The sequence below is a fragment of the Bombus bifarius genome, unplaced genomic scaffold (assembly GCF_011952205.1).
Source record: "Bombus bifarius isolate JDL3187 unplaced genomic scaffold, Bbif_JDL3187 scf7180000008165, whole genome shotgun sequence".
NCBI lineage: Eukaryota > Metazoa > Arthropoda > Insecta > Hymenoptera > Apidae > Bombus > Bombus bifarius.
Genome location: NW_022884487.1, coordinates 354,969 through 379,060, shown reverse-complemented (window position 1 = coordinate 379,060; position 24,092 = coordinate 354,969). Strand labels below are relative to the sequence as shown.

At 34.6% G+C, this 24,092-nt stretch overlaps 1 protein-coding gene across 5 annotated transcripts; it reads left to right on the top strand.

The window, feature by feature from the left end:
- The first annotated feature begins 1,157 nt into the window (after positions 1-1,157).
- LOC117208934 (endoplasmic reticulum aminopeptidase 2-like) lies at positions 1,158-23,768 on the top strand. 5 transcript variants are annotated; one of them, XM_033450466.1, is made up of 15 exons: positions 1,158-1,587; positions 4,592-5,627; positions 12,418-12,564; positions 12,660-12,745; positions 13,681-13,777; positions 14,048-14,130; positions 14,313-14,518; positions 14,617-14,797; positions 15,143-15,368; positions 15,718-16,280; positions 16,356-16,587; positions 17,196-17,601; positions 17,750-17,892; positions 19,101-19,453; positions 19,820-19,975. In XM_033450466.1, the coding sequence occupies exons 2-15, from the start codon at positions 5,495-5,497 to the stop codon at positions 19,973-19,975; spliced, it is 3,012 nt and encodes a 1,003-aa protein (XP_033306357.1). In that variant the 5' UTR covers positions 1,158-1,587; positions 4,592-5,494. The 5 variants fall into 5 exon arrangements, with proteins under 5 accessions (XP_033306357.1, XP_033306355.1, XP_033306356.1 ...); XM_033450464.1 differs by having other exon boundaries at positions 12,415-12,564; XM_033450465.1 differs by lacking the exon at positions 1,158-1,587 and having other exon boundaries at positions 5,495-5,627; positions 12,415-12,564; positions 19,820-23,768.
- Positions 23,769-24,092: the final 324 nt, after the last annotated feature.

Sequence of the window (24,092 nt, the reverse complement as noted above, 5' to 3'; positions counted from 1 at the left end):
AGCGTACTTTGTCTGAGAATGATTAATCGATTAATTAGCTTTTTAATTATCGTGCACGTCAGTTCAAAATATTATTAATCATGGCTGTTTAGAAAGTTGATAAACAATAAGAAAAATGGAAATAACAAAAATTACATTTCTATTTCAAGACTATATTTATATTTTCAAAAGATTTAATCACATATAGCAAATAGGTAGTCTAAAACGATTCATAAAAATTATTTGCCTTTGTTATTATTACACGAGAACTGCTGCTTAATACTTTCATATAGTGTATTAAAGAAACCTATCGATTGATGGATAAAGATATATAGAATTCGATTTAAAAATATAAATGAAATCTCGTGGAAAAATCATCTTAAGAAAAAATTCTTTCCACAATTGTAAATAAGGCAGATATTTAAGTGATCCCATTTACCTGAGACACCCTCTATATGTTCCTTCCTTCCTTCCTTCCTTTCTTTCTTTCTTTCTCTCTCGCTATTTAGACAATTTCAAATTCGCATTTCTACATTCCGTTCAAATTTCTTCCCAACATTACGCATTGACTTTGTTCGATAAAAACGATATTCAACCCGATGTGTAAATTGCCCAACGGATGTAATCCAACCACTCGAAATTATTCAACAATTCCTTTTACGATTGCACAAAATAAGAAATTCACTGGCTTCGAAACTGGTGAACAAGAGAGCAGCAGATCTGCATCCTATTCGTCATGACCCAAACTTTTCTATGCCAAGTGTTCAAATACTTTCACGTATATTTTCAGAATCTCCACTCGATCGATCGAATCGGAATTATTTAAAATTCAAACTGGCAAGGAACATAAAACCGTGACGAAGATTCCCGGTCTCATTCCTATGTACTGTACGTACGTGCATATATCGAGCGACTATCGTACAATACGTTAGCACGAAAGTCTAGTCGGAAAGCGATCGAAATCGTAACGCACGAGCCGCGGACGTCGAGAAAGAACGTATACTACTGGATGTTAAGTTAATCGATTTCTCTTTCTGTCGCTTCGCCAGAGAGGGTGTCCTCCCCGCTTTGCGATCAGCCAAGATGCCCGGCCTGCGTGAACGAGACGGGCGCAACCTGTGGCTGATCCTGACCGCCGCGCCTCCCTGCGTCCGGAAATTTAGCCACGCTCGACTCTCAAACTCCCTTCAGTGCCATTCTCACCGTTCGACTGCATACATGTGACGATGGTGGCTGTTCTCGTAACGAAAGAAGCCCCGTCTCTACCATACAGCCTGTGCGAAGCTTAAATCATTCGGCGATGCAATCGTGGCTCGTGCAGTTGAGAACTGGTGCCGAATCGAGCACAGACACGCCGCGCCTTTTTCTTCTCGCTCGAACCGCTCGACCCGCCGCGTACGTAAATATACCCTTCCGGTACAATGTTTCGATAGTCTCACGGTGAGGTGCCGGTTCATCGTGTTCACATACGCCACTGGTATCGAGAAAACGAAATCGACGAATCTCGAGAATATTGATCGGTTCCCCATGGAATCGACCAGCTGGATTTCTTCCTCGACGAGGGAAATCCTTCTCCTCGGTGTTCGCGTTTTCTCTCGCCTGCAGAAGGTTAGTCCTGCACATTTCATACTTTATTTAGATCTTAAGGTCCTTTCAACCTCGGTGTACCTTCGTCGTGTAATTCTTTGAGATTGAATATTTCCAGCGTTTTGTGTTATCGTTATTCGGTTTGGTTTTTGGTTAGACTGAGCACCGAATAATTGAGAGACGTTAAGGATAGTGGGGAGTCACAGAGAGGTCTTTGTATGTTATATTAGCTTCGTTTGTTTGGAGGGATTTCTCGACCGCGAAAATGGGCAGGGTCAACGTTCTATCACGAGGTACCGCGTCCGTGTATTAGACGCGCACACGAATGCTGTTACCTGTGTAGCAGACGGAAGTAGGATGAAACAAAAAGTTGCATACTGTTTCTCTCTCTGTTGAAAATTCACTCGCTGAATAAGAGAACACGCCGACTAGTTCGTTTCGTACGCTAGTTTCTCAGAATTATAGAAAAAACTAGAAAAACCTGAGAGACTCCTCGGACGTTCTACAAAGCTTCTGTTGTTCGTATGATACTAATCGTATTAAATGTGTTCACATTAGAAATTCACATTTGTTAATCAACTCGTAATCGATTTTTACATACTTGCATTACTGTTGTGATCATTGTGTTACTTGATAAAAATGGTGTCTATAAATTTCAATCTATAAAAATCTACGTGTAAAACAAGATTTCTTAGTATTATCATAATTTATGACTCAGTTATGACTGAGTTATTACTGAAAACAAATAATTATTCTTTGCTTTTTCACTTAACTGTGGCAATTCACCAAGAAATTTGCTAATTCTATTTCTACTAAATAAACTTAAGGAGACATAATAGCTAAGAGTATCTAAATCTGATATAGATATTTATAATTCATGCATCTTGCATAACACGTTTGGTTTTAAGAAAATAATCCATCTACTGTCGTAGAAATAAACTCTGTTTCAATGTAGAAAATATTCTGAAATTACAGACAATTTTCGCGTAACCTTCAGTAGCTTGCACATGCATATCACTTATTACGTAAGGTTGTGCATATAAAGTGTTATTAAGTTATTTGCAAACGAAGCTGACTGCAGAAATAGTCAGACTTATATGTATGAAAGTTCTATAACTACGAACGATAACGCATAATTGTTTCGATTCTGTATAAGCTAACAAAACAAAAGACGAATTTCCACTGTACGTAAAAATTCCCTTGTGTTTCCTCATTAAAGTTCTTTAAATATTCGATAACTAATGTAAGTACATATGTCGACCAATTGCTTTAACTCGAAGAAAAATGATGATGTCTATAAAACAGCAATGTTAAGATAACTTTAAAAGCATACTTGAATTTTTGAACCTTCAGTTGTTATTTCCTTTCTAATTGGGACAAATAAGTAAAAGAGTTTCTAAATTGCGAGTAATCCATCAAATATGATCGACTTTATTTACGCTTTGAAAACATTTTAATTTTTGCACCAGCTGTGTATCTGATAAGATATAAATTGTTACATTAAAAAATTAGTAAATGTATATATAGATGTAAGATAAAAGAAGGAAGAGACGTGGCTGGAATTCGTGAGGAACTTTAAGGGAAAGAGTTTACCAGGAAATTAATACTCATGAGGGATCAGCGTGTATAAAGACTTCGTAATCTGTTCATCGAGATTACGGGAAATCAATAAGGAATTTCTAATATAATGAATTTAATTTTTCATGGATGTGAATCCTGTAGCCATGATTAAATTGATTCCTTTTTATTAAAAGATTATAAATATATATATATGTGTGTATCTCTTAACAGAATAATTAGGAAATACTAAATAATCTGTATTAAATAAATTTCATACTATTATGCTTGATTTTCTTGCAATTTCATTAGTGCATAAAAAAGATCATCTTCAAATTTACCAAGTACAAACTTGTATTATACCGATTAAATCATGGATCTCTATATGTAACATTTATCACTGAATCATTTAACTTTCACTTACATCCTAATATCGATGATATTTTCAACAATACTCACTTACCTTGACTAGAGTAGGACATGTGTAATTATATAATTAATGAAATTGAGAGGCACGTAGCGTGTCTGAATTGAAAGAGAAACAATTCGTACGTGTAAACGAGAGACAACGATAATGGAGATGAATTAGCACCCAACTCGGTAAATGCATAATTACCTGCTACCGAAATGGAAAGAAAGTGTCGTTCGTGATTCTAGCGGTCCTCTTATCCTCGACAACTCTAATTACAACGTCTCGGGTAAAACCTTCGTTTAAAATGAAAGTTCTACAGGACAATCCAGTGTCTGTTGTATGAACAATTTCCCGCCGTATATATATATATTTTTTTTTTAAATACACCTCAACGAACACCTAAACAAGAGGAGGTGAAAAACAGCAAAGACACTGATGCATATAATTGGCAGCTTTGTTGTGGCTATAAAAATAACTTTATAAAATATGCGTTGAGTGTGAAACGTACGATCGCACTGACCTATTATATCGGCCATGTATTATAATTATAAGCCTGATTAAGTCAATAATAACCAAACAACGCTGGCCTATTATCTATATAAAACGAACATATAATATATGGTGCATTATAAAAATTTAATCGATTCTTAAACTCTTAAGACGCGTGTATAAATTAATAATAATGTCTTAGGTCGAATCTTGGATTATGTAGAGATAATAAAGTATGTTCTTCAAGGATACAATATGAAGATATATTATATTTTATATATTATATAAAACGATGATTATTTTTTAAAAAACAATGTTTTCGACAGTTTAGACACTTTGAATAAGAAATATCTGCCAAAATTGATTATGATATTGTTACACTTAATATTACTTATTAATTATATTCATATTATGCGTATATTAGTAGTTAACAATGTATAGGTTTACGAACAACATGTTGTATATATTTAGAGAATATCTTCGAAAGAAGGATGAGAATAATTTATAAAAATAATTTAAAATACAACGTATAAAAATATTGTATATATGTTTCGTACTTTGTTTCAGATACCATGTCTAGCGATATACTAAGGAAATATTGCACAACTTTACAAGGAAATTATTAATCCATCGTTAGCAAGCAATCAAACGAAAACCAGCCAGTTAACTGTTTACAAAGTTAATACGTATATTTAATATAATAATCTCTTTTAATTTGCAATTTTAATGACTGCTTGTTGTATTTGTTTAAAATATGACCAGCCTTCGCACACATATAGTGCAGCTTTATATCACGCATACAGTTTTACAAAAACTAGTGAACTTTATCATTAAAATAGAAAGACACGTAGAACTATAATACAATATCATCCAATAGCTACGAAAGTAATTAGTGTAAAAACAATCATTGACTAGATCCACGTGCACTGCCCGACTAAGGGTTCAAATTTAACTAAAACGATCAATAGACTACTCCTTTTATAAACCACGAATATTTGTACGAAATTTATACGCGAAACTATCGTTTTGTAACAGCTACAAATCTTTTTCTCGATGACATTTTCCAACGCTTTGTGTCGGGGACCAATGTATAGCAAATTCTTCGCCTTGAGTGACATCCGTCTGCACACGACGAATAGATAAAATAATAAAAATACGTTACGAAAACTATCGACTCGTGTTAAATATAGATCGAGCAAATGCATCGTGAAAAAGAAGTGACGAATGTTTAGAGTAAAGCGTCGAACGAATGAGAGTTACATAGTTCGCATGAAAATTCCTCGATCCGTTGACACGAATGCAAAAGAGAAATACAAAAGTGCATCGTTCTCTAAAAGCATCAACGTTGAAGAATGTAATTCGCATCGAGTCACGAGAAATAGGGAGCCAAGGAAGCGTGCATCTTCCGCTTGAAACTGCACACAGTGCGAGCTTACTGGATAAAAAGGCAGGCAGAGGGAGAAAAGCAAAATGCCAGGGGGAACTTCAACGCGAGAAAGCAGCGAGGCGATCCGGATGGAGCCTTTAGGTAGAACCTCGAGTTCGCGAAGTCCCGGGCAAAACGGAACCGCTAACACCACCACCGAGGTGCCGATAAATTCAGGTGAGTAAAAATCCACTTGCACCGAGAAAGCACGTTTACTACTCCCTTTAATGAGTTAACTTACTGCCAACCTCGTACGGACTCTTAACCTGAAATTTCATTAACACTGGGGAAACAAAAATGGTCTCAGCGGTATTCTACAACCGTAGTAAATAAAATTGTTCCCTTGGCGGTTCTGTTGCGGAAAAAAACAAGTTTTATACGCAACGAATCTGCGCTGAATATGCAATTTCTTTTCATAATTTGAAAACTTATATTTCCATCCAAATGTGTTTAACAATTAGAACTAGAGATTGATTTTCTCTATACTTTCTTATCATGATGTATAGAAGTTAGCTTGGAATGGATTTTAAAAAATTTAAATTAACACAAAACGTACATTTTTTTACGTTTGAAATACGGTCACGGTGTGTGTGTTTTATTTTGCACAAAGCTTGAAAAGCATATGTATTAAGCGTAATTACTGGTTTCAAAGCACATATCACTATTATTCATGACCTTATATTCTTTAGATACAATCTTTTCATGGATCGACAAAATTCTGACTTGTAACAATAATAATTGCCATCGTTAAAAATGCAACACCTATAATAGATTATGATCAAAGTGTTTATCAAGTTGTTTTAACACAAAATGAAAAACGGCTTTAATCAGGAAAGATTCAGAATTGCTATTTTATTAAACGTTTATGTTTCATAAAGTTTGTGTACCTGATAAGAATCTAAAGATCTTTATCGTATATATAAAACTTTATTATCGTGTAAAGTGATGATTCTTTATATGAAAACAATCCGATTATGATCCAAGAATAATTTTTACAATCAAGTAGTAACTAGTAACCATGAAAATATATTTAAGTTGGTCGAGTTTATGTACTATTCTAGTGAACACCGTTTCCAAATCTGATCAATATCGATAGAATCACAGCGTTTATAGATGTCTGAACTTTTGAACTTGTGACCTGTTTTATTTTAACGTATTTATGTAGGTTTGTTTCCGCCTTAAAAAGTTACCCAGCTTTTGATACAAATCATTCTAATATTGATGAGTCTCGTACATTTGAAACTTAGAAATATACATTTCCTCACGAGTTAAAGCTACGAGTGAGCCTACAAGTAGCGCAATGTTGTAAAAGATTCAGGAGCACCGTAGAGACCGTGAATTTGGTATTAGTTCGTGGCCAGATATTTTTTTTATATAGGCGATGTATGTAGTTATATCAAAATAATCTTTTTTTTATTCAATGAAGATAAAAATGCAATAGTGTTCTGCAATTAACACTTTATCAGCGGCACATCTTTGCGACGAGCAATGACTTGTTACCGGAAACATTTTATAGAAAGTAATCAGAAATGAGAAAAGATTGATCATTTCCTTTGAATTGTGTCTTTCAAATTAATTGAAGTATTAACATAAAGATTTAAGAATACGTTAAAGAGGTCTTTATTATTGTTTATATATTATTTATTAAAGATTATTTAAGATACATGTTAATTCAATTACATTGCAATATAAATATTACATTCCTTCCTATATGACATTCTAAATAATTAGATAATTTAGGTTTAAAGTATTAACATTACTGTAAAATGTAATATGATTATTTGACGCATTCACAAAGATATTGTAGCTGATGTTATGAGATACTGACCAAAATTAAATACGAAATCGAAATAACATTGATAGTTGTCATATCATGCATTGCACAATCTAAATTTTTATAGAAATTCTGTAGAAACAATTCGGTAGAAACATTATTATCTAAAAGATAGAAAATTATTTGTTGGCAGGTGTTAAAGGCCCGTACCTTTAAACCTTTATTTTAAAAAAAGAACATAAGATTGAGCATGTGTATATTATATAAAATACTCCTTTTATCGTCCCATAACACACCTTGCTTAATTGACCTTATAATTCGTTACATATTGAACGCAAACCTAATCTAACCCATGTCTACATATATATAACTGTGGTTTTTTATGTATATCTAAAAACCACGATAAAGAATAATACAGTTTAACGTATAATTAACCACGGTTACTATTATTACGTAATAATCAAATTATTGATTCAAAGATTAATTTTAAATCAGGAGGCAAAATCTTTCAAACGCACGCAATGTTTAAAAACGTTGAAGTTGAACAAATTCGATTATGATAACAGTCTTTGCTACCTGTAAATATATATTATTATGAATTTTGAAAAAATATTTCATACAGATATCTTATACATGTTTATACATTTACATAATCCGTACATTTTTATACCCTTTTTATCACAAATACGTAAAAATCTACAATTTAACAATGAACTATTAGATTTATGACAAATTCCTTTTTAAACGACAAGATTTTAAGCGAATATTATTTTTATACCTTTTAACATTGAATTTTAACAAATTACCACACGTGGACTTTCTTGAGGAATCTATTCTCTGAATTTCACATTTAACACAACTTTAGTGGATTTAGAGATTCGCCCATCCTTTGAAAAATCGATTTGCCCCTTTTTCATCCCTTTAGGAGTTGAATTTCGAAAGACCACGAGACACGAGCGTGTTCATTTTTAACGAGCAGTTCATTTGCCGAGCCTCAAATTTCCAGCTTTAGCGAATATAGGATTACGGTTACCCTTTGAGAAAACAACTTACTCCCCTTTTCACCCCTAACGTGGTTGAATTTTGAAATATGCTCAAATACGTTTATTTATTTTTAATGAGGAGCTCGAAATGTTGAATTTCGCGTCTGCAATATTAGCAATTCGTGAAATATGAGTGTCCTTTAAAAAAAAAATTTGACCTCCTTTCTACCCCTTCAGGGTTTGTATTTCCAAAAATTCGACCTTATCGCAACGTCTAAAAAGAAGTATACTATCCAAATTTCACGTTTCCACGTACAACGGTGTGGGCTTGGCGTTGATGAATCGGTCAGCTAGCTTTGTTTTTTATATTCAGCTATAGATTCCAAATAATTTATTTTTATATACACACCGATTTCTCAGAATTGGCAACAAATGTTGTAGCGATATCGATCTGTTTCACACAAGAACCGTTCCCCGTATCCCTAAAACTTCATTCGCAGGTCAAAAGCCAGACAAGAAACGGAAATGTTGCCCCTTTCTCTAGTTTGAATGCCATTGCCAGCATTCAGCGGAGACTTTGTCCGTCAAGGATATTGAACTTCGACAATCCGGACGGTTCGAGTACCCTCATTCATACTATGAACTGAAAACTTCTAAGAGGTCCTCGATAGCTCCATAATCGCTAATGCAAGGACAGGATTTTATTCCGTGCTTGCATTGCATTGACGTGTTCCAATTTTTTTCTCGTATATTCTTATGCTGATTTCGCGTTCATTTCTTGATAATGTCAGCTTCCATCGTTCCAACTCGAATAGCTTACTAGACGAACTCTGTTATAACGATCGTATGGAATCTAGATATCTGTAGACACGTTTTATGAATATATTGTATATACTGTGCGAAACATTTTGAGATTTCATTAGCATTATTAGGGGACTCGACTAATTAATCATTGTAACGTAAAAATATTTCAGTCTTCGCTTCTTATTTGGTTTTGCCTAAAGAATTACTTAATTATTGATTAAACAGAAATTCTGTATATAATTATAATATTATATACATATAATTATTTAACAACAAATTTATGAAGGATTCTTTCTAATTTGACTTTTGCTGAAGATATTTCTAAAATCATAGCCATAAATAAAGTAACACAGACATCATGTTTAGTGTCTCTGTGGAATTCATGTCAATGCTATCGGGAATATAAACGTGCTCGGAATAATACAGATAATTAGAATGGATAGAAGACAAAAAATACTTACTACGTGTAAATATACGAATGGTGTGTATATGAAATATACGTTTCTTCAAGTAAAACTTTAATCGCATTATACATATACTTATACGAAATTTTTTCCATATTAATTAATTTCATTATCTTAGATTTATAGAAATGATTAATTTTAGAATTCTAAAATACTTAAAGTAAAATAAATTGTAGTGTCTTATTACGTTCTAAATCTTAATATTATTAAACGACATAGCACGCTCGATGCAAACTATAATATAACGATTAAGATAAAACTTATTTTATTAGGTCTAGAACGATGACAATGCAAAACACATATTGAATATGCATGGCGGTTGTGTGCACTGTCGGTCTTTCTATCGTATGCAAAAACGAGAGTTCTCGTATCGAATGTTTAAAATGCCAATACTTCATATACCGTTCAATAGCTTTGTAAAGTAATCGTGTTAGTAGCGAACTAAAATGAAAATCCATTTTCTACACAAGAATTTATTACCTATGAATATTTTCGTTAATATCGTATAAATTAATTTTCAAACAAAGAATATTCATAAAATTATATCATTTAAGTCGTTTCGTCGCTAAATAATGCGTCAATAGAATATATGCGCAATAGTAGAATGTTATTCGTTCATCGTTAAGAGTACAAATGTTAAGTGTACGATTATAGAAAAGAAATACAATACTTCGCAAAGAATTAAATTTTTTCTTTTTGTCTATAATTGCATAGTTAATATTCCTAACATTAACGTAACATACGTACAACAAAATGATGATTTTAACAGGGATATTTTAACAACGAAATGAATGAAATAACATAATTTCGCGAAAATGTTTAGTGCTAAAATACGAGTCGCGGAGTATTGAAACCTTAAAGGAAAGCAGAGGGAAATACCAAAAATGGTAGAGAATCTTCTTACCAACCCAAGCGTGGAAGTAAAATGGCAAGTAGGGTAGGAATCACTGTGAAGGGTGGGTCACGGATGGCGCCACAGTAAAAGCAACCAACCACCCCCGCTGCAACTCTAGGCGAAGCGAGGTGCGGCGTGGCGAGAGCTGCAAATTCACCCCCGTAAAGCGATCCGCCACCAAGGGGTTTGGAAAGTCGCCATTTCTGTCTAACTCCGCAGTCGCTATATTCACGTTTTAATACCAATGAAATGTCAAGGCACGTTGCGCGTTATAGACTCGCCGACGTTGTCGAGCTGTTCGGTGACTTCGTAAGCGTCACGTTGTCGCGGGTCCTCGGGACCTCGTTGGTCGCGCTTCTACTCGGGCTTCTGTTTGTACTCGTGCTCGTGCTCGTAATCGTGCTCGTGTACGTGCCTCTGCTCACGGTCGTGTTCATGATTGCGTTTGTGAAGTTCCTCGTCTTCGTACCCGTGCCCGTGCCCGTGCTTCTTCAACTCGTGCTCGTGCTCGTGCCCGTGCTTGCTACTTCAGGAATTTCGAGTCGATCTACTCGAGCAATTAACTCTGCCGATTAAGCTTTGAACTAGACGCACGACAAACGATTAAGAAAGAAAAAGGAAAAGAAAAACGGAACGAGAACAAGGAAAGAAGGTTGAGCCTAAAGTAACCGCAAGCCCCCAGTGAACCAGTAGGTAAATCTGCCAGTCTTCCTCGGTGATTCCTTGACCTTGACACTCGAACCGACGGTGTATCAACGAAAGTAACTACTAGGCGAAGCAGGCAAGCTACGAGTACGACCGCCCGAATTCTGGCTGAACAGAGAGAGCCCTTGATCAAAATCTTATATGCTACGAACGACGGTCAGGTAAAAGAAATCGTTCGTCGGAGACCGCCGCCAAATCGGTTCACGATGAGCGAACAAGATGTGGATGACGTTGCCTTTCTGACAGGTGAGACACGTCAGAACAGGCATTCGAGAATTTTTGTGGATTTTCTCGAGTGAAGCTCAGGCTCTAGTTTCGTTCCCGTTGCAATCTCATACCAGGGGCAGCTCCTACCACTTCTGACAGCTCTGTTTGCCCCTTGACCTCCCTTCCTTTTCACGGTTTCCCTTCATTTCCTCGTCCTTCTTTTCCTTTGCTTCTTTTTCCCTCTCTTTTCTTCACACGCGGTTCTCTCCTTTTCCTTTGAAATCGTTCGACCAGATGGCCCACTTACGACCCTCCGGGCTACGAATAGACTATACGAGAAGCACGTGCGTGCGATCAATAAGAGACAAGCTTCTGATCTTTCAAATTAAAACACGCAACCCGGCTAGCCTCACGCGTTTATGTATATGTATCTTCTTGTCGACCGATTAACTAATTATCATCCTACCTGTGACAACAAATAGAACCACTTGCAAAGTGCGTAAACACATCTGTCTGACACAGAACCATACAATATGTTGCAACATGTATCGTATAGAACAAGCCACTTTATTCAAATGACGTGAATTTTTCGAGCAAAATTGTCTCAGAATTCTATATACGTTGATATTAACTTTTGTTTACTTTATACTTCGCTTGCGTTGAAGGAAGCTTTAAGCATACGTCTCTTAAAATTATGCGTATTCAGCGTACTATATTGTAATGGCGCCATTCTTACCAATCCATCCAAATTGAATTTAAATTGATTGGATGTTATAGAGCTGTCATTCGATGATAAGATATATACACAGCATTTCACGTATTTTGTTGGAGTAACTGCATTAACGTCACTGTGGACTGTCGCTCGGCAGTCAAAAATCTAGGTCAAGTGTGTAACCGAGGACAGGAAACTTGTTTCTCACGTTAGTGGACATTTCACGTTTGGGAACTTATACGTTTCACCTACTTTTTCAATGTTCAATAATATTCGTACCTCTTGATATATATATATATTTCATTCGATGTTATAGACAACATACGTAATGTTGCCAAAACAAATTCAACGCGTTTCTCGTGCTTTAGAATAGGGAGCGTATGGACACTTGATCATTCTTCAGGAGACTCTTTGTTCCAGGAGACAGTAACACAGGATTGCACAAACGTAGTATTTATGAGCACAATGGAATTGTGTGTTCTCAAAAAAGGGCTCTCTGCGTAGCTACCGTTGTTTTTGCGATCCTTTTCTCCATATCACTCATCATTGCCTTCGCGGGACCACAAAATGGTAATGTAACGTTCCCTTAATGTAAATAACATTTCAATTTTGTTTCTGTATTACTCGATGCTTGTTATTGGTTTCTCCTTTTCGTTTTTTAATAGACTGCCCTTGTGCTGGAGAGAAGCCACCCAATCTGGAAATCGAAGACGATGAAAAAAGTAGCGAGCCTCTTGCAACTAATGGAGAGGTATGGTTATTTGTGTTTGCTCTGCTGGTTATACGATCGAAGTGGAACAAAACATATACTTCGTAACACATATTCTAGACATAATGTACAAGTAATAACGACCGTATGTATTCAAGTTCTCAAATGGTACAATGAATAATGTAGATTCGTCAATGTTATTCATACATGCCATATGATTTCAAATATATTACATTAAATTTTTATAAAAATATATTTAATTATATATTAAATTATTAAGATATTTAATTATGTATAAAATATTAGAATATTTAAAGGATTATATCGTAATAAGTACATTAAAGAATTTTAATTTCATGTTTTTGTATAGATACAAGTCGTAGTATTCATTTTAATCTTCCACAAAAATTTGAAGAATCATATATTACATTCTGTATATTATAAAATAAGAAAATAACAATTACTAGTTTTCATTACAAAAATGATGCAGTTTTTAATACAAAACACAGTTGTTTAAGATATTACTCTTGGAACATAAAGAGAAAAATCTATCTGACCTGAAACCTTTCTATGCCGCGGTACGTAAAAAGAAAAAATTAGGACGTATAGAAATGCAAAATATATAGGTATGTCATGTACGTATATGTGTATGCAAAGTGTGTTCTTTTGTATGTCACATTTCAATGCTTGTGCCTGAGCCTTTGCTTGAAGCTTACTGTGAACGAGCTATAAAACGTCTTGGCGGGAAATCAATTGCAAGACGTCTATAGTACTATAAATTTCCATACCCTAGAGTCTAAAGTATCATAATCTAGAATTGCTGGTTATTTGATCAATTTTATTGTTGATCATTCATATTTTACTAGCAGTTACATAAATAGTATATCTTTAGCATCGAAGATAAAAAATGTATGCAATTGCAGTAGCTCGCTCAACTAACGGTCTAAAAATAATTTAATTGAATGGAATTGTTACAGGTGTTTCCTTGGAATAACGTGAGGCTACCTACGTTTGTGCATCCTACTAGGTACAATATCACTATCCATCCAAATCTTACCACCTTAGATGTAAAAGGTAAGTAGTATATCGTTAATTAGTTGTTAGCTAACGTTCGAGAATATCGATTATTACATTTTTATTGCGAAAGAATTTGTTTTAATTTATCAAGCTTTTCCAAAACGCTATTTATTATAAATATGTAGAAAGACATTTAAGACAGAAATCTTACAGTATCTTTAAAATTAAGAAATTAATTTCTGAAGTAAAAAAGTAATGTTTCCGTAATGCTCTGCTCTAAAATATTTAAGAACGAAGAAAAAAATAATTTTTAATTTCCATTTGCAGGACAGGTCACAATCGAATTCTATGTCGATAAAGAGACCAACTATATCGTCTTCCATAGTAAAAATTTGACAATAAATGAGAAAGTGAGTATTTAAAATAATATGCGTGTACAGTGGCTCGAAGTATTCGTACACTTACAGACATATTTTATTAATATATTATGTATATTTATGTAAATTTCATTAACATACGTTATTATGAGCCACTGTACATACATCAGTATCATGTTCTATCTACTTTCTAATTGCTAAAAACTGGTTTTTAGATGATTCAGGACCGTAAAGGCCACAGATTAAAAATTGCAAAGTTACTGGAATATCCGAAACATCAACAGTTGTATTTAGAACTGGAAGAGAGTAAATTTCGGAAGAGAGGGAATTACACAGTACACTTGAGGTTTATCTCGAAACTGACGAGTGAACTCGAAGGATTTTATCTTAGCAGCTATGTCACCCCAGAAGGAGAAAAGAGGTCACTCTGAAACTGTAATAATTTTCTGTTTGGGAAATTGCTCAAGGCGTATCTTCATTTTGAACGAGATCGTAACTGAATTATTTTTTCGACTATAGGTACCTCGCCACGACTCATTTCGAACCTACGTATGCACGCTCGGCATTCCCATGCTTTGACGAGCCACAATTTAAGGCTAAATTTAAGGTTTCGATATTTAGGGACAGATTTCATATCGCGCTATGCAATATGCCTGTGATAAACACCGAGGATGCTGGATTTTACATGGGCACCGGACTGGTGAGTACGAAACTAGTGAAGTTATGTTCTTGTTAAATTATTTTATGAAATTAATGTTATATCATGATATATCATTATTGGCCAAATATTTTCCTTTGTTTCTTCCTCATGAAATATTTGAAACCATATATCATTATTGTTATTTCTTGTTTTACATATCTGATTTACAAAACATTGTTGTACGTTGCTAAACGTACTATAATTTTACAAAGCTTCTTAGTTAAAATGTATAGTACACAAAATACTGGAAGAAAAACGAATACTATATAGTACAGTCTATAATTTATGTTATTATAATTGTACTATATGTACGTAAATAACAACATTTATTGCAAAAATTTTCAGCTTCGCGATGATTTTCAAGAATCTGTAGAAATGTCGACGTACCTGGTAGCTTTCGTGGTTTGTGACTTCAAACGAGTCTCCGAATTGACTAAAAGGAATATTTCCGTGAGTGTTTATGCAGCAGAGACGATGCTTCCACAGGCAAAATATGCGGTAACTACAGCTGCTCGTACAATGGATTACTTTGAATCTTTTTTCGGAGTACATTATCCATTGCCTAAACAAGGTACGTAATCAAATCAGAATATAAAAGTAATTGTAAATACACTCGATAATAATTTCATTGGTGAAACAGAAAGTTTCTTATTCATGGTGTACCAGGTTTTTCTGAACAGACATTTCTAGTACACTGTATGACTATGAATAAGAAAACAATGTCTTGCAATTAAGCTAAGAAACTCCGTTATATTTTAAAGTACAGCTTTCATCTAATAACATTTCTATTTTAATATTATAACATTCTTTTCTTATTTCTATTCATAGGATATACTGACAAAATATGACTGAAAATACTTGAAACACCTTATATATCCTATATCAGTTTTTAACATATAAATTTTATTAATTTCTCATAGACTTAATAGCTATTCCTGACTTTGCCGCTGGTGCAATGGAAAACTGGGGCCTAATCACGTACCGAGAAACATCAATACTTTATGATCCACAAGAGACATCAACCAATGCTCACGAGTGGGTCGCTATAGTTGTCGCTCATGAATTAGCTCATCAATGGTTTGGTAATCTCGTCACTATGAAATGGTGGAACGATTTATGGTTAAACGAAGGAGCGGCCAGTTTCTTCGAATACAAAGGAGTGAATCATATCTCACCTGAGTGGAGCATGATGGATCAGTTTATTTTAGACAAAACTCAACCAGCGCTTGATCTCGATGCTTTGGCAAGCAGCCATCCCATAAGCGTGCCGGTTAAAGATCCAAATGAAATCGAAGCTATATTCGATGATATCAGTTATAGTAAGGGCGCCTCCATACTCAATATGCTTGAGGGGTTTCTGTGCGAGGATGTTCTGAAAAGTGGATTGAACGAATATCTGAATTCGCACGCGTATGGAAATGCGGACACGAACGACCTCTGGGCGGTCTTTACAAAACATACAAATAATACTTTTGACGTAAAAGTAGGTATAAGTTTGAAAGATTAATTTTAAAAACTTATAATTTCTGGTGTTCCATGAAATACAATGTGTCGGCAGGCTATTATGGATACATGGACCCAACAAATGGGTTTTCCTCTGATTACGATCACACGTAATGGGAATACCATCACAGCAACTCAGAAGAGATTTCTAATTTCGCCAAAAGAAAATGATACAGAACTGCAAGAATCAAAATCGCCCTTTGACTACAAGTGGTATGTCCCGTTGAGCTACTACACAGACAAAGAACCGCGCAAGCTTCACAACATATGGATGAATTTAACCGATGGTAACACATAGGACAATTATAACGAACCTTTTTTTTTTAGAGATGTTTAACAGCATTAAGCGAGAAATCGTTAAAGGAGTCCGTTCAAAGGCGATATAAAATTATTTCCAATTGATCTTTTTTTCAATTTATTACAATTCCTACATAGGAGATTTATTGATTTTTGATCCTACCTTTTCCACCGATGTTAGATAGAAAAGAAGAGGAACACATTGACAACTATGATTTTTGATAAAAATAAAATGACCTTCGTTGACTGTGTTTTTTATCTAATTGAAAAATTAAGTTGGGAAATCAAGATGGATCATAAATGAATCCTAAAGTACAAAAAATTAAGAAAAATCAATTGCGTATAATTTTATATGGTTTTCGAATAGCTTTGCAATTATTGGGCTTTATGAATTATTAGCTGGCAATTTCATTCGTTTCGTAGATCTCATTTTTCGAATAACGTGAGTTTCATTCGTGCATTTTTTAAATTAAAAGGTAATATAATATAATCCAAATTCATGCATGGAAAATGCATTTCTTGATACGAGTGAACTTGTTATCTGATAATAAATTGAACCATATCTTCGACCTCATGCAAAATTACTACATATTTTCAGTAACGTTCGAAATACCTGCCGACGTGGAATACATAAAATGCAATGTGAATCAAAGTGGATTTTACCGTGTATCTTACCCGGAAGAGATGTGGTCATCAATCATCACTACATTATTGAATAATCACACCAAGTTTAGTCCAGCGGACCGTGCTAATCTTATTGACGATGCGTTTACGCTTTCCGAAACAGGCGAGTTGAACGCTACCGTACCTCTTGAATTATCTCTTTATCTTTTGAATGAGAGAGATTATGTGCCATGGACTACTGCACTGGGATATTTACATTCTTGGAAAGATAGATTAAGCGAAAGTCCCGGATATAAAAGATATATCACATTCTTGAAGCTTTTGTTAACTCCAGTTATCAAATACGTCGGTTGGGCAGACGAGGGATCACATTTGAAAAAGTAAATATGAAATTTTGTTAACTTTAGAACACCAACAAGTCATTTTTATAACTGACAAAGTTTCTAAGATTAGGAAGATTAGGATAATTGTACAATTTTTGTACATCGAGTATCTTAAATTTAAATTGGCTACGTTTCTTTTCCACAGGTTATTAAGAATTGCAGTGCTTCAATCAGCTGTATCAGTAAAATTGGACGATGTTGTAAAACCAGCAAAAAACCTTTTCGAAGACTGGATGTTAAAAGGCAAACGAATTGCCCCAAATATACGAGACGTCGTATACGTTGCAGGTGATACAATATTATTTTTATCATACATTCAATATGTTCACCACGTTCATTCGTAGATTCATTTATTTATTTGCAGATTCACTGATATTCAGATTATATATATGTCGGGTTTACATTAGAATTAGGGTTAGGGGCGTGAAACGAATCTTCGTTTGGGTTACACGTTGTCGTTATGCAATGGAGAAGACATTGACTAGTGCAAATACGATTATTATAGAACCGGACAAGTAACCGCGGTAGTTAGGTGCTCGAGAAACTAATGACAATGATCCTAGGTTCAATAACGAATCCGCGGTCGACGGGATGATAGATGAACGTACTCACAAAATCTAAGTCGGACGCGTAATATTCACTGGTCGTAAAGAGTTACTTCTTTCATCAATGAGATCGCGAGAAAGAATGTCTTTCCCGTCTCGATCATGCCACAGAGGAAAACTATAATGGGGTGTGTCTAAGGACACGAGATCATCGGATTCGTCGAGAAAAGCCTTCGTTCAGAAAGTAAGGGAAATTGGCGTTGCTAATTGGTCAATCTCCATATCGGTGGTTAGAAAAAGATGCTAGCCGCCCTCGAGGGAAAGTTGCTAGTGGGAGACGCCGCTCGTTGAAAAATATGTCTCCCCTATCTTCCCGTAGTTGGGACAAAGACTGTTTGTCTGTTTGAAGGACTTTAGTTAACTAAACCTTAAGATTTATAACGGGCCCTCGAGCTAGCCGAACATGTACTGCGGAGACGCATCGACATCTGGCAATCATCTTACTCGAAGAATAGGGTCTGCGTGTGGCGAGCCACAGGACAGAAACCGTTGGAATGTTTACTGTCGCGTGTCGCCACGAATATTTCTTTTAAGGAGAGCTATAGAATTACTCCATACCTTTGTTAGACAAAGCGTTCATCCCGTGACCGCGACTACGTTCGGCGACTGACTGTCGCCTCGAGCCCAAGCTCATTATCACGACTCTCGAACAATTACAATCGGGTTGAATAACTACAATTGTTCAATTACAGCTATAGTAGACTCTAGGTTACAATGTTGCGGGATTATCCAAAATTCCAAAGGCTCCGGTGTTCTTTCATCTCCGACATATAAATTCATTATATAAGATAAATTCATTATATTTATTCATTGCATTGCGTTTATTCTTCTTTGTACAAGAATCAAATTTTATTCAATCATTCGTTACATCGTACATTTTTCTTTGTACAGGAATCAAATTTGGTGGTGAGAAAGAGTGGAATCATTGTTGGAAAAATTATCAAGAAACTCAGGTACCAAGCGAGAAACGAATAATGTTGCAAGCGTTAGGAGCGACGACAGATTCTTGGTTGCTACAACGTTACCTTTTACGATCGTTAGATCGAGATATGGTGAGATCACAAGACGTTGAAACTGTTATAGCCTCTGTCGCTACCAATCCCGAGGGTCAATTCCTTGCATGGCGTCATCTCAAAGCTTACTGGCCTCAGATACATGTTTTATTCGGAAATGGATCGCTGACCATGGGTAGTCTTATATCTGTTGTAATTTCTGACTTTTTCACGGAATACGACTACCACGAGGTAAGTAAAAAATATACTGTTTCATTTCTTAAACACAATTTTATAATGAAACACTTTGTTAATAATGTTCCAAATAACACTTGTAAAAGAATTATTTTTAATTTTATCACTGTATTACTTGCAAGTGAATCATTTTAAATTTTATCGTTAAATACTCGATAGCTCTAATAAAGGATAAAATTATCCTGGCTTCTTCTTTCTGTAATTCTGTACCTAAAGTATATTCTATAAAAATAAGCAAGATCACGTATATTTTTGTACGATATTCAGGGCGATTCAATTGCTGAAACTTTCAAAAATTCCATATTTAATTAATAATCCTTTCCATACGAGCCTGTAATAAGTATTTTTGACGTTTCGTCTTAGGTTTCGGAATTCTTTAAGGAAGTGGATGTCGGAAGTGGTCGGGGAGCGTTAGAACAAAGCCTAGAAACAATCAAGTTCAATATACATTGGGTAAAACAGAATGCAGATGTCGTTGATCGATGGCTCATAAATTATTTGGACAGTCACACAAGTTAACCCTTTGTTTATCGGGAATGGGACACGAATGACGCGAAATTATCATCCATACATTTCGTAATAATACTTACGTTTTTCATGGTGCTCATCGATACATGATATCTTCGTGTGACACGATATAGTCTAAGAAAAAAGTAAGACGTTTGTTACTATCCAAAAGGTAACCGTTTATTTACCACTTAGTTAGGTATATACATAATAATTCGCAGATCAAAAATGACCCATTTCCGTCGTACCCATCAAAAGATTCTTCTCATCGGTTAAAAATCAATGATCCTTCAACGGACGAAGGATCGACCGATACTTTGTCGAGTTGCGAGGCCTCTTGCACAATAATTTACCAACTAATAATATTAGTCATTTGACAATTTACATTCTAGACTCTACATTCTAAATTATTCCACAATTTTACAATTTATTCGTCAAATAGGAAATGATTCGTAAAATTCACTCTTAACATTTCATTTCTTTTATTATCAAATTTCTTAATATGATACAAGAGAGTTTATTAATGATATTACACAATGGTTTGTACTTTGTAACTTGTAAAGTTGCACTAATATCAGTTCAATCGTGTAGGAGTGCCAAGAAGTATTAAACTCGTACCAAAGTTCGTACTATCTGATTTTTGTCCGTTGGAAGAAATCTTTCGATGAATCGAAACAAAGCCGAATTGTTTATATGTAACACATTATACACCGATTTATACGCACTTTCGAAAGTATTTATTTATTATACACGCAGTGCGTGCAGATTGGATTTATTATATATAAATAGAGAGAGCGAGAGCGAGAGAGAGAGAGAGAGAGAAAGATTATAGCGAGGAGAGAACAACGTTGTTCCTAGGGTAGTCGCTAACCCATCGAATTTTTCCGGGAAGAAGAAAAGGGCTAACGACGTACGCCTATTAACGTTGACACTTTAGTCTCCCAAATAATACTATACTTTATTACAAGGAGTGACAGTTAGTTATCTCCACGTGATGCCCAAGCCCCATTCCTGATCCATCCAGTACAGTAATTCAACGGAATGCTGAAGATTTGACGAGAAACGCTACTTAACATATTTCACGAGTCAGCCCTAAGCTCTATATTAAAAGAAAGAGTAGCTATAAATACGATCAGTAATACAGAATAATATTTTGGCCTGTGCTAGAGTACGTAAGATTTTTATTCCGTTTAACGTTTATTGTATATATACAAGTATAAAGTTACAAGATATTTACATGATTATTTTATTGATACAAAATTTTTGTAGCGGTAAATGTCAATTGTACAGTCAGTAAAAAAAGAAAAAATTAACGAATTACATTATAATATGTAATATAATCGATGACGATCATTAGAAATCCATTTTTCGATGAAACTCAGCTGCTCTTATAAAGGATAGTGTGATTCGCTGTAAATACATAAAAAAGAAAATCAAGGAACAACGTTAAATTGGGTTAGTACTAATCAAGTAATTACAGAAAATGCCCGAAACGATTGTTACGGACAGTCAGTTAATATAAGTAGCATATCAATATTGGAGAAGTGTTCGACAGATTAATTCGGCCAAATCTTTCGTCAAACAGAATTCTAGTTTCGTGGGAACGGCGATCCAACAGAGAAGATTTGGCCTCGAGAGAAAGAACATATTACGAGGATTGTATCGTCCCTCGGAAATAATCGCGAAAAATTGATGTACCGTGTGTGTCGTGTATTTATTATTACCGCAGAACACTGGATGCGCGGGATATGTCTCGCGTGGAGCTGATCATTCTCCATGTGAAGTAGCATAATAGAGAATCGGATATTTTATTATGAAAAAGTATATAAATTTATGTATGTAATCTTGTGATGCTTTGTATGGTATGTACATATTAGCGTAAGAGAATTGTGTGCTCTGTGTGATCGGATATATTTAAAAGAAAAGGTATCTAGATGCATACAAAATATGTTAATGCCAAAGTTAACTGCTGGCCTTTACAAAAAAGAAAAAAAGAAGAAGAAAAAGAAATATTCGTGTGATTTTGGTATGATACGTAATCTTGAAATGCTAATGAGATTGAATTGAAATTAACCACTGTTAAACGTTAGGTATACATTCGTCGTGTACTTACATCACTTCCTACGTTCTTCTAATTCTCTATCGACAATAAACATAAAATATAAAACAATATATAACAGGGAAATATTTAAAACAGAAAGAACGATTTCGTTTGCCACTATTTCTAATAAATGAAAAATCGATTTAGCATTTGAAGGTTAAAACACCAAAATCTAGATAACTGTACAGAACGCGATGAAAAAAAAAATCAGAAAGTACCGAGGATATTTCGGTGCGGTGGTGTTATATGTATAATATGTATAGTACAGAAAGAACTAAGTTCAACGCAAAACAAATTTTTAGCCCAATCAGAAAAGAACTCGAGACACTCTGTATACGTTTGGATTTTACTCCACGAGAGCTATTTTCTATGCGTCTCTTATCTTCCACTGCCCGTATCCAATGGTCGACCAGATCTCACGAATATTCAATTTTACGTGTTCTCATCACTCTCGTTAAACAATCAAAGCACTCGTTATCTAACAAAGAGACATTCACAATATAATTAGTTATTTCACTATAATTAGTTAGAGCACATAGGACACGATTGATCTCTCTATCCTTAATCTATCAATAAAAAAAAACTGCCGACGATGCTTGCAATTCGAATCCCCCCGCGAACAAGAGAAAAGAAAGGAATAGCATTTTTTTCGAGGTTCATGCCATTTTTTACATATTTTCAATCAGAGTACAATTACTTGGAATCCCGACGAGTAACGTTTCTTGGTATAAAATATCGTCGACTTTTATCGAATTAGGATTTTCTGGCCGGAACTGTACACGCATGTTTACATTTAGAAAAACGATTTATGAAAAAAAAGATTTATGAAAATAAACGACTGCATGGATCGTTCATCCCTTTAAGTAGATTTTGATACACTCCAACGGCGAATTAATGAATCGACGCACAACTAGATACCTTACATGTAAATAGCATATTTTTTCACTAACGGATATTCTCTCTTGTTAAAGATTTAAACGGACGAAGTCGCTCCACGATATTTGCGAAAGCGTTCGGTTCGCCGGTTCGTCGGTTCGCCATTTTCAGTACGAAGGGAGCACGAACCGATTGGCCTACTTTACAACATTCGTATTATAGCCGAAAGTACTTGTTTAAGAAGTAATACGCAGTTCTCTCGCTTTCGTTTAAGAGCGAAAATCGCACAGATCGTCATGTTCCTTTACAAAAAATATAGATTTACATCTAATCGTAAGTGTAACTGTCATGAAAGTCACGCACGATTATTATTATTTTATCGATTACTTTCTTCTTTTTATCACTAATTACAAAGGTCTAACAGTATTAGAAAAAAAAACCATTCTTTACCGTGGTGTTAAGGATTATATCGAATAATAACAATATATATTTGTTTTTCGAGTTTAAGAACGATTTAATAAATAATAAAAAAAAAATCGAATCCACTAGACGCGGAGTAAACCGATGCAAAAGTTCTACCGAAAGACTGGACATCAGAATAATCAAGATGAGTACATACTTATATGTATTTTATGCAATCACGACCCGATAATGTTATGTCTTAAGAGAACGAGGCTGTCTTGCATCTCATATTTATGAATGAATTATTGATACAACTATATATTGTATACCGTTCTCTACTGTACTGTTGTCATAGATATTTTGTTGTATAAAAGAATGCGAGATATGTACAAGCATACAAATGAATATATTATATGTTTAAAATAACGTACACGTCATTTCATTCTTTCATAAACATTTTTACCTAAGTACACATTATCCATCTATATGAAGCTATGAAGGTATTAACTAAAAATTTAGGATATAAAATAAATATTCTTATAGCTCAGTATTACGGATACATTTCTTGCAAAAACAGTTGCGACTAAATATAAATTATGACTTTTATGATATTTTGTCTAAAATTGTCCTTATTATTTTTCAGATATATATAATTGATTAAATGTATTACAAAATAAATTACGAAATCCGTATCATTCTTTGTAAGTTTCTTAAAAAACTATAATTTTATTTATGAAGAAACTGTATTTG

What these genes read in the sequence shown, in the direction of transcription:
- LOC117208934 (XM_033450465.1), top strand. Translation starts at nt 5,495, where the DNA reads ATGCCAGGGGGAACTTCAACGCGAGAAAGCAGCGAGGCGATCCGGATG. An exon ending in CGAGGTGCCGATAAATTCAG is followed by an intron (nt 5,628 to 12,414) that starts GTGAGTAAAAAT and finishes TCTTTGTTCCAG; the next exon opens with GAGACAGTAACACAGGATTG. An exon ending in ACCCCAGAAGGAGAAAAGAG is followed by an intron (nt 14,519 to 14,616) that starts GTCACTCTGAAA and finishes TTTCGACTATAG; the next exon opens with GTACCTCGCCACGACTCATT.